The sequence below is a fragment of the Ranitomeya imitator genome, chromosome 6, assembly GCF_032444005.1.
Source record: "Ranitomeya imitator isolate aRanImi1 chromosome 6, aRanImi1.pri, whole genome shotgun sequence".
Classification (NCBI taxonomy): domain Eukaryota; kingdom Metazoa; phylum Chordata; class Amphibia; order Anura; family Dendrobatidae; genus Ranitomeya; species Ranitomeya imitator.
The window spans coordinates 314,910,712-314,922,859 of NC_091287.1; the positions used below are offsets into that span (position 1 = coordinate 314,910,712).

The 12,148-nt window shown below is 46.8% G+C and overlaps 1 protein-coding gene across 2 annotated transcripts in view; it reads left to right on the top strand.

The window, feature by feature from the left end:
* Positions 1 to 1,538: 1,538 nt before the first annotated feature.
* WRNIP1 (WRN helicase interacting protein 1) overlaps positions 1,539 to 12,148 on the top strand; it is a 181,825-nt gene continuing 171,215 nt past the window's right edge. For both annotated transcript variants that reach the window (XM_069730761.1, XM_069730762.1), the window contains exon 1: positions 1,539 to 2,435. In XM_069730761.1, coding sequence (XP_069586862.1) covers positions 1,839 to 2,435 — 597 coding nt within the window. In that variant the 5' untranslated portion in view covers positions 1,539 to 1,838. The remainder of the gene's footprint in view (positions 2,436 to 12,148) is intronic.

A 12,148-nucleotide genomic window follows, 5' to 3' on the forward strand; every position in this document is an offset into this window, starting at 1 on the left:
TATTCGCTCATCACTACATAAAACTCCTAAATGTTGTCTCCCTTAAGGTGTCATCACATTTAACTCCTCCACGTTGTCTCCTTTTGTGTGTTCTCATATAAATCTTCATATTGTCTCTTGTGCCAAGTCACCATATAAAACTTCTCCATGTTGTCTCCCTGCCCACTGCCTGCAATAAAACGCCTCCATGTTGTTTCCCTGCCCACGACCTGCCATAAAACTCCATGGTCTCCCTGCCCAAGACCTGCCATAAACTCCTCCATGTCTCCCTGCCCACGACCAGCCATAAAACTCCTCCATGTTGTCTCCCTGCCCACGACCAGCCATAAAACTCCTCCATGTTGACTCCCTGCCCACGACCGATCATAAAACTCCTCCATATTGTCTCCCTGCCCACGACCAGCCATAAAACTCCTCCATGTTGACTCCCTGCCCACGACCGATCATAAAACTCCTCCATGTTGACTCCCTGCCCACGACCTGCCATAAAAATCCTCCATGTTGTCTCCCTGCCCACGACATGCCATAAAACTCCTCCATATTGTCTCCCTGCTCCCGACCTGCCATAAAACTCCTCCATGTTGTCTCCCTGCCCACGACCTGCCATAAAACTCCTCCATGTTGTCTCCCTGCCCACGACCTGTCATAAAACTCCTCCATGTTGTCTCCCTGCCCACGACCTGTCATAAAACTCCTCCATGTTGTCTCCCTGCCCACGACCTGCCATAAAACTCCTCCATGCTGTCTCCCTGCCCACGACCTGTCATAAAACTCCTCCATGTTGTCTCCCTGCCCACAACCTGTCATAAAACTCCTCCATGTTGTCTCCCTGCCATGAAACTCCTCCATGTTTGTCACGCAGCACAGATCTCACATAAAAATCCACCATGTTGTCTCCATGCCGCAGTCTTCCCATAAAACCCCTCCATGTTGTCTCGCTGTCTATGCCATCACATGAAAGTCCTCCATGTTGTCTCCCTGCCTGTGTCACCACATAAACCTTCACTATGTTGTCTCCCTGCCATTATTATCACATAAACCTCCTCCATGTTGTCTCCCTGCCATTATTATCACATAAACCTCCTCCATGTTGTCTCCCTGACATTATTATCACATAAACCTCCTCCATGTGGTCTCCCTGCCTGTGTCACCACATAAACCTTCACTATGTTGTCTTCCTGCCATTATTATCACATAAACCTCCTCCATTCCGTCTCCCTGCCTGTGTCACCACAAAAACCTTCACTATGTTGTCTCCCTGGCATCATCGCCACATAAAACTCCTCCATGCCACTGTCACCACATAAAACTCCTCCATACTGTTTCCTTGGCACTGTTCTACCATAAAACTACTCCATGTTCTCTCGCTGCCTCACAGAAAACCCCTCCATGTCGCCTCACAAAGCCGCCAGCTGTAAAAAAAAAAATGTGTTGTCAGAGGACGGGCAAGGAGCCAAGAGCCGCTAGCAGAGCCGGGACTCCATGTCCCATAGTGCTCCGCTTATTACACAGCGCCACATGACCGAGTGAGGAGGAGGAGGAAGAGGAAGCAGGGGCGGCCGCTGTGTGCAGTCAGATATGGCGGGAATCCTGTCACCTCTCAGTCCTGCCGTCTTCGCCGTTCTGTAGTTACGGGGCACAGCCGCGGGCATTGTTTTGGCACAGTGGGTGACGGCGGTAATGTAATGCAGCCTCCTCTCCTAGGATATACGGGCTCTCACAACTGTGTATATATGTGCTGTCAGTAGTGTCGCTCTGTGCCCACAACTTTCTGGCCGTTTTGTGACTGTCAGAGCCCTTCATAACTCTCCCTTATTACTATATAGGACTATTGCAGCATGGAGCATATGGCAGAGGAGCCGGGGGCATCACCATGTGGCAGTGCAGCTAGCCCAGTAAAATGCCCAGTATGTACCCAGGAGGTGCCAGCTTCAGAAATCAATACCCATCTTGACACCTGCCTGCAGAAGCCTAGTGGCGCTCTGGGGAAGAAAAGGCGTCTTTCTTCCCAGGAGGGTGATGCCGCTGATGCCCCACATAGTCCTGGCTGGCTCCTGGGTGTTGGCGCTGCCAGCTTTCCCTTGTTCCATAAACCCAAGGTATCTCAGGAGACGCCATCCAAGGCTCCTTCTTATTCTATATCATCAGCCAAAAGGTTAGAAGCAAAGCAGAATATAAATGGCGCCTCTATTTGTGAAGCCCCAAAACAAGAACCTGTTCCCAACCATCAGCTACAATCCGGGAACAACCAGAGAGAAAAGAACCTGGCCGAGAGATTAGATGGGAAGCCTCTGGCGGATCAAATGAGACCGTGCACTCTGGAGGACTACATGGGTCAGAACAAGGTTGTGGGAGAGAACAGCATGCTGAGACCCCTGCTCCAAGCCAATGACATCCCCTCTTTCATACTCTGGGGTCCGCCTGGTTGTGGCAAGGTTGGTACCTCTCATATCTGCAACTTGGATACATGATGTGATGATCATAAAGAAGCACTGCCATCAAAGTTTTTATCCTCTTAATATATTGCAATCATACTTATGGCACTGTGTACGTGCAATCGCTCATTTTCCCTTTCTCCCCAGCTAAGGCTACTTTCACACTAGCGTCGGAATCTGCCCGTCGCAATGCGTCGGGCAGAGATTCCGACGCTAGCGTTTAACGCATTGCACAACGGAGGCAGCGGATGCATTTCTCCAGCGCATCCGCTGCCCCATTGTGAGGTGGGGGCGGAGTTCTGGCCGCGCATGCGCGGTTGGAAAAAGCAGTCCGTCAGGAGCAAAAAAAGTTACATGGCGCATAAAGACTGAATCCCTAAAAAGATCCTAATGAAACTTGGAAAATAACGTTGTTGTACTAATATGAACAAATTCCAATAAAAAAAACGGAGCTCAAAACCGTTTTTCCATTTCCAACCATGATAGCACACTAGACATAGGTATGGCAGAATATGGCGCATAAAGACTGAATCCCTAAAAAGATCCTAATGAAACTTGGAAGATAACGTTGTTGTACTAATATGAACAAATTCCAATAAAAAAAACGGAGCTCAAAACCGTTATTCCGTTTCCAACCGTGATAACACTCTAGGCATAGGTATGGCAGAATATGGCGCATAAAGACTGAATCCCTAAAAAGATCTTAATGAAACTTGGAAGATAACGTTGTTGTACTAATATGAACATATTCCAATAAAAAAAACGGAGCTTAAAACCGTTTTTCCGTTTCCAACCATGATAACACTGTAGGCATAGGTATGGCAGAATATGGCGCATAAAGACTGAATCCCTAAAAAGATCTTAATGAAACTTGGAAGATAACGTTCTTGTACTAATATGAACTAATTCCAATAAAAAAAACGGAGCTCAAAACCGTTTTTCCGTTTCCAACCGTGATAACACACTAGGCATAGGTATGGCAGAATATGGCGCATGAAGACTGAATCCCTAAAAAGATCCTAATGAAACTTGGAAGATAACGTTGTTGTACTAATATGAACTAATTCCAATAAAAAAAATGGAGCTCAAAACCGTTATTCCGTTTCCAACCGTGATAACACTCTAGGCATAGGTATGGCAGAATATGGCGCATAAAGATTGAATCCCTAAAAAGATCCTAATGAAACTTGGAAGATAACGTTGTTGTACTAATATGAACATATTCCAATAAAAAAAACGGAGCTCAAAACCGTTATTCCGTTTCCAACCATGATAACACTGTAGGCATAGGTATGGAAGAATATGGCGCATAAAGAATGAATCCCTAAAAAGATCCTAATGAAACTTGGAAGATAACGTTGTTGTACTAATATGAACATATTCCAATAAAAAAACGGAGCTCAAAACCGTTTTTCTGTTTCCAACCATGATAACACACTAGGCATAGGTATGGAAGAATATGGCGCATAAAGACTGAATCCCTAAAAAGATCCTAATGAAACTTGGAAGATAACGTTGTTGTACTAATATGAACATGTTCCAATAAAAAAAACGGAGCTCAAAACCGTTATTCCGTTTCCAACCATGATAACACTGTAGGCATAGGTATGGAAGAATATGGCGCATAAACACTGAATCCCTAAAAAGATCCTACTTTCTGTCACTAATATGAACTTTTTCCAATTAAAAAAACGGAGCTGAAAACCGTTATTCGTAATACTTACCAAAGTGATGATGGGAGAGCCTGGTGTTGCAGCTTGACTTCAGTAAGGTACAGTCACACTCAGCGACGCTGCAGCGATATAGACGAGCCGACCTAAACTAGATCGTTGCAGCGTCGCTGTAGAGACGTCAAACAGAACGATGCAGGAGCGATTCAGTGACGTAACGGCGACTCGCTTATTGTTCTCGCTCCATGTAAAACATTGCTGGCATCGTTGCTTTTGATGTCAAACATGACGATACACGCCGATCTAGCGACCAAATAAAGTTCTGGACTTCTAGCTCCGACCAGCGATGGCACAGCGGGATCCAGATCGCTGCTGCGTGTCAAACACAACGAGATCGCTATCCAGGACGCTGCAACGTCACAGATCGTTGTCGTTCTCGTTGTAAAGTTGCTGAGTGTGACGGCACCTTAAGATATGCCCCAGCTAGCATGTCCACTTACTCTGCATTCTGTGGTTGCTAGGGTAATGGATGTGTGAGAGGAGGGTTTATAAACCATCTCAAGGTAGACAATATTAGCCTAGGTTCTCATTGCGTTAGGGCAATCCATTTAGCGCTAGCGGATTGCGCTAACGCAATGTCTTTTTAGGGGTCGCGTTAAACGTCCCCGCTAGCGCAGATCCCTGATCTGCGAGAGCGGGGAACGGACCTCGGGCGAGCCACAAAAGAACGGCACATCGCTAGTTCGTGCCGAAAATGGCACGCACTAGCAATGCGCTTTAACATTGCTGGCAATGGGAGCGCTAACGGACACGTTGCACGGCGTTAATTTCGCCGTGCAATGCTGTCTGTTAGCGCTCACCCGAAAACGAAATGAGAACCTAGCCTTAATATTATCTCACTCAAAACATCCCCCTCCCTCTCTCAGTTCAGGTACACAGAGAAGGGAGTTGTAAGGCTATGTGCACACATTCAGTATTTTTCGCGTTTTTTTGCTATAAAAACGCGATAAAAATAACGCTTACATATGGATCCCAATCATTTCAATGTAATCCGCAAAACTTGTGCAAATGTTGCGATTTCTCGCACACTGTAAAAAATCTACCATAGGTATAGACAAATATGACTTAAAAAATCTACCATAGGTATAGGCAAATATGACTTAAAAAATCTACCATAGGTATAGACAAATATGACTTAAAAAATCTACCATAGGTATAGACAAATATGACTTAAAAAATCTACCATAGGCAAAATCTACCATAGGCATAGGTATAGACAAATATGACACATAGGGTTTTAGTATTTTCCAGCGTTTTTTGCTCCCGACGGTCCGCCAAAGCACGACGCATCCGTCGCACGACGGATGCGACGTGTGGCAATCCGTCGCAATGCGTCGTCAATACAAGTCTATGGGGAAAAAATGCATCCTGCAAGCACTTTTGCAGGATGCGTTTTTTCTGCAAAACGACGCATTGTGACGGATTGCAGTTAACGCTAGTGTGAAAGTAACCTTATTCTTTTTTTCCCCAAATATGTCTATGACATCAAGTGATTAAAAACTGACTAGCTGAATCCTATGCTTTATGTAGAAACAGGAGGTCAATTTTCCCTCATAGTCACCACTGCAAAATTCAGGGGGGAATAGGGAGCCACTGGGTCAGGAGGTGAAGAGGGGAATAATAAATAAAGATACAATATATTACCTGACTCTATGTAGAGGAGAGAAGAAATAACTGGGTAGAAAGGCAAAATGAGCAATTACACTTTACTCTTGTGTGAGAAAAAAGACTTTAAATATAAAATCCACATCATGATTTCACTTCTTAAGGGTATGTGCACACGTCAGGATTTTTTCCTGACAAAATCCTGAGATTTCTGCCAGAAATCCGCGTTTTTTTTTGCGCGGATTTCTCGTGGAAATTGCGCAGATTTTTTGCGGAATTTTTGCGGATTTTTTTTTTTTCCGGAATGTTCTTTTTGATAGGAAATCCGCAAAAAATCCGCAAAAAGAATGAGCATGTCCGTTTATTTTGCAGAATGCGTTTTTTTTGCGGACAAAAACGCTAACATATGCACAAAAAATGCGGAATGCATTCTAAAAGATAGGATGCATAATGTTAGCGTTTTTTTTACCGGATTTATAGAGTTTTTATAGCGAAATTCCGCAAAAAAACGCTAAAAATCCGGACGTGTGCACATACCCTAAAAGTGCACAGAATAGGGGAGATAATCAAAAAGCATCTAATAGCAAAATTGGCTTATAACTGCAGATGGTGGTAAAATGTAAGGGTGACATGACAAAGTACTAATCTGCTATATATTATGGTGACTGCAATTTTGATGAAAGTGCTTCTTTAAATTCATGAAGTTATTAAAGGGAACCTGTCACCCCGTTTTTTCAGATTGAGATATAAATACTGTTAAATAGGGCCTGCGCTGTGCGTTACAATAGTGTATGTAGTGTACCCTGATTCCCCACCTATGCTGCGAAATACATTACCAAAGTCGCCGTTTTCGCCTGTCAATCAGGCTGGTCAGGTCAGGTGGGCGTGGTGACATCGCTCTTTTCTTCCTACTTTCCGTTGGTGGCGTAGTGGTGTGCGCATGTCGCAGTGACGAATCCACTGTTCGCACGTGAAGAAGCAGCGCGCGATCTGCGCTATTACCCCCTGTCATCGGTGGGGGCGGCCATCTTCCTGGGGCCGCGCGTGCGCAGATGGAGTGCTCTGCTGCATGGGGCTTCAGGAAAATGGCCGCGGGATGCCGCGCGTGCGCAGAAGAGATCGCGGCGGCCATTTTCCCAAAGCCGAGTTTGCCTAGCGCAGGCCCTATTTAACAGTATTTATATCTCAATCTGAAAAAACGGGGTGACAGGTTCCTTTTAAATAAGTGAATGTATAATACGTAAGGCTCAGCAAGTACAGAAAACTTTGTAACTTCATAGATGTCAGAAGTATTGATCATTTAGAGTCTAAGGCTACTTTCACACTTGCGTTGTGTGACGGCCGTCACAATGCGTCGTTTTGGAGAAAAAAAACGCATCCTGCAAAGTTGCCGGCAGGATGCGTTTTTTCTCCATAGACTTGCATTAGCGACGCATTGCGACGTATGGCTGTACGTCTTGTTTTGGCGGACCGTCGGCACAAAAAAGTTACATGTAACGTTTTTTTGTGCGACGTGTTCGCCATTTCCGACCGCGCATGCGCTGCTGGAACTCCACCTCCTCCCCGGACATTACAATGGGCCAGCGGATGCGTTGAAAAACCGCATCTAGTGCCCCCGTTGTTCATTTATTTCACAACGTCCGTCGGTACGTCGGGCCGACGCATGGCGACGGCCCCGTACCGACGGAAGTGTGAAAGTAGCCTAAGCTGAAACTCCACCAACGCTGATTGCTGCACAAAGGAGCCTAAGGGTATGTGCAGACGATTCGGAAGTAGCAGTGCTTTGGACGTAGTACGTCTGCTGCGTCCAAATCGCTGCCGTCTATTGAATGTAGGTGAATCCACATGTGGTCTCTGAATCATGCTGATACACCGCATTCAATACATTTCTCTTGCGGATGCTCGTGTCTCTGCAGGAGAGATTGACATGTTGCCATCTGGAAAGACGCGCCACATGTCCGTCTCCACGGGTGAGCCGCGGGCGTCTGTAGACGCATAGTGGGCATGGTATTTCTTGAAATCCCATCCACTATGCTGTAGCATCTGGCCGCTGCAGGATGGACACTGTACAAGTTCTCAGCGTCCAACCCGCAGTGATCACTGATCGTCTGCACACGCCCTAAAGCTTCCATTTCATAAAAATGTTTACACCATGCAATGCGAAACACTGAAAGTCACAATATTACAACTTTTGGCATTTTCTTGCCACTTTAGTCAAGTTCTTCCAAAGTGGGCTGAAGTGGGGAGACATCAGGACGAGGAATGGCAACACCTAACAAATTCATCAAAAGTGGTAGCATACAGTATGTCTAATGTTACTATACACCCTGACTGCAATAACTGGCGAGGCCCACCACACTGGTCATATGAGCCAATTTCACTAGTATGCGCTTTTTAATGAATTATAAACATATTATTCCTCATGCCCATAATTAACAATGGAGAAGGAAACATAATTCTTAGGCCAGTCTCACACGTCCAGATAATTCCGGTACCGGAAAAATCGGTACCGGAATTATCCGTGTCCGTGTGCCGGTGCGTTTCTGTGGCACATCAGTGTGGCACACGTGTGCCGCCCGTGTGCCCACTGGGTACCACACGCACCGTGCAGGAGACAGCGCTAAAGTTTAGCGCTGTCCCCTGCATCTGGTGCTGAAGCCGCCATTCATATCTTCCCTGCAGCAGCGTTTGCTGTAGAGAAGATATGAATAATCGTGTTTAAAATAAAGATCCGTGACCCCACCCTCTGTGCACCCCCCCGCTGTTCTTAAAATACTCACCCGGCTCCCTCGCTGGCTGGCGCTGCTTCCTGTCCTGGCCGCACCTTCTACTGTATGAGCGGTTACGTGGGGCCGCTCATTTACAGTAATGAATATGCGGCTCCACCCCCATGGGAGGGGGAGCCGCATATTCATGATTGTAATGTTTGGCCCCACGTGACCGCTCATACAGTAGAAGGTGCGGCCAGGAGAGGAAGCAGCGCCAGCTAGCGAGGGAGCCGGGTGAGTATTTTAATAACAGCGGGGGGGCGCACAGGGGGTGGGAGGAGGGGTGGAGACATGGATATTTATTTTAAACACGATTATTCATATATTCTCTACAGCAAACGCTGCTGCAGGAAAGATATGAATCGTGGCTTCAGCACCAGTGGGGGGGACAACGCTTACAGTAGCGCTGTCTCCTGCACGGCACACGGACTGCACACGGACAACGTCCGTGTGCGGTACGTGTTTTACACGGACCCATTGACTTTAATGGGTCCGTGTAATCCGTGCGCTCCCACGAACACTGACATACTGACATGTCTCTGTGTTTGGCACACGGAGACACGGTCCGCAAAAAATCAATGACATCTGCCCAGATGCATTGATTTCACTGTGTCTACGTGTGTCAGTGGCTCCAGTACGTGAGGAAACTGTCACCTCACGTATCGGAGCCACTGACGTGTGAAACCGGCCTTAGTGAATCGGAGCATAGGTTCTCAGCCAACCTTTGGTCTTCTCTGCGGGCTGAAAACTGGCTCAGTAGAAAGTTTATGAATTGTGTCTTTGGTCTCTGTTTGTGCACAGATGAGCATTTTTCCCTCCGGGTATCTGTTAACCCCTTCATGACCGTGGGATTTTTCTTTTCCGTGTCCGTTTTTCACTCCCCTCCTTCCCAGAGCCATAACTTTTTTATTTTTCCGTCAATTTGGCCATGTGAGGGCTTATTTTTTGCGGGACGAGTTGTACTTTTGAACAACATCATTGGTTTTACCATGTCGTGTACTAGAAAACGGGAAAAAAATTCCAAGTGCGGTGAAATTGCAAAAAAAGTGCAATCTCACACTTGTTTTTTGCTTGGCTTTTTTGCTAGGTTCACTAAATGCTAAAACTGACCTGCCATTATGATTCTCCAGGTCATTACGAGTTCATAGACACCTAACATGACTAGGTTATTTTTTATCTAAGTGGTGAAAAAAAATTCCAAACTTTGCTAAAAAAAAAAAATTGCGCCATTTTCCGATACTCGTAGCGTCTCCATTTTTCATGATCTGGAGTCGGTTGAGGGCTTATTTTTTGCGTGCCGAGCTGGCATTTTTAATGATTCCAATTCGTTGCAGATACGTGCTTTTGATCGCCCGTTATTGCATTTTAATGCAATGTCGCGGCGACCAAAAAAAACGTAATTCTGGCGTTTCGATTTTTTTCTCATTACGCCATTTAGCAATCAGGTTAATGCTTTTTTTTATTGATAGATCGGGCGATTCTGAACGTGGCGATACCAAATATGTGTAGATTTGATTTTTTTTTATTGATTTATTTTGATTGGGGCGAAAGGGGGGTGATTTAAACTTTTATATTTTTTTTTATTTTTTTCACATTTTTTTTAACTTTTTTTTTTTTTTTTACTTTTGCCATGCTTCAATAGCCTCCATGGGAGGCTAGAAGCAGGCACAGCACGATCGCCTCTGCTACATAGCAGCGATCTGCTGGTCGCTGCTATGTAGCAGAGATGGAGGTGTGCTGTGAGCGCCGACCACAGGGTGGCACTCACAGCCAACGGTGATCAGTAACCATAGAGGTCTCTAGGACCTCTATGGTTACCATCCTGACGCATCGCCGACCCCCGATCATGTGACGGAGGTCGGCGATGACGTCATTTCCGGCTGCCCGGCCGGATGCGGTAGTTAAATGCCGCTGTCTGCATTTGACAGCGGCATTTAACTAGTTAATAGCGGCGGGTGAATCGCGATTTCACCCGCCGCTATTGCGGGCACATGTCAGCTGTTCAAAACAGCTGACATGTCCCGGCTTTGATGCGGGCTCACCGCGGAGCCCTGCATCAAAGCAGGGGAGCTGACATCGGACGTACTATACCGTCCGATGTCAGTAAGGGGTTAAACAATGGATCTGTCTAACTATCATGCCTTTGCTACTTACAGAAGCCATGATGCTGGCGTGGACAAAGACAAATACATAGTTTATAATATAGTAAATTGAACTTAATTTATATAGGAATTGTTTTTTATATTACTTTGTGACTGTACGCTGACCATAGAGACGATAAGGCTACTTTCACACTAGCGTTTTCTCTAGTCACCTTCCACGACGGCATACGGAGGTTGCCTCTTTGCCCTAATGGGGAACAGGAAATGGAGAGGTTAAAAGGCGCTCCCACCTCCCTCTCACCAGTGTCTTTCCTGTTCCCCATGGAACAGGAGAGGTTTACTTCGTATGCAGTGGTGGCCTGTAACTACTGCTACACAGGCTCTGCCTAAATTATAAACCGGGCAGCATGGGGTCGTTTCTTACCTCCCCCTTCCGCTTATGCTGCTCCCGTCGCGCCGCGCTGCGGTGTCCTCGGGACCTGGTCCTAGCCTTCCCGCGCCCCCGTGAGGGCAAAGCAGGCTAGCGTTCCTATCCGGAGTCCTCCTGGAGCTCTCCGGTGTCCTCTCCTCCACATGCCGCTGGCGACCCGGATGTGATCGCGCGCGTCACTTCCGGTCTTTTCTGGGCGCCCTGGAGGCACTTCCGCCGGCGGTATCTCGTGCAGGACGGCGTCCTCCACCCTGGACCATGGAGGGGAGGAGGAATTTTACAATCGCTGGGGGCTGGGACATGCCACAGAGCATAAAACCTGCCAGAAGACGTCGCAGGTAAGACTGTCCTATCATGGAGAGCAGTACCTGCCCTGCACTTGCAGAGCCCAGCGCTGCCCCTGCCACAGTACGTGCCGCAGGGACAAGGGGTCCTTAGATAGTATTTGGGGGTATTACTATTAGCATGACTCTCTCTCCCCTCTCATTGCAGGGAGAAAAGTCTACCCCCAAAACTACTACAAAAAAGAAGTGTGCCATCTGTAACATTAAGCTGCCACCATCTTGGGAGAAAAAACTCTGCAAGACCTGTACTGACAAGTTTGTCAGGGCAGAGCAACCTTCTTTACTAGAAGAAATACGCTCCTTGGTCAAACAAGAGGTGCAATCCTCCCTAGCGGCCTTTACCCCCCCACCCCCTCAGCCACCCTCCCCAGCTAAAAAAAGGAAAATCCAGGAGGAGGATTCTGAATCTGAATCAGACCTCTCCTATGCCTCATCCTCGGGTAGACGGGAGGAACCTACGTCCCCTATAACCTCTGAAGTTCGGAAGTATCTTTTCTCTTCAGAATGGGTTGAGGATTTAGTAGCTGCTGTACGCAGTACTATGGGGCTGGAGGAAGAGCCAGAGCCACAGTCCATACAGGACCAGATGTTTGGCGGTATATCCAAGGGTAAACGGGTGGGGTTCCCGATCCACTCAAATATATCTGATATGATCGATCAAGAGTGGGAACTTCCTGAAAAACGTCTCAGTACTCCATCCGAGATGAAGCATAGATTCCCCTTAGAAGGAGATC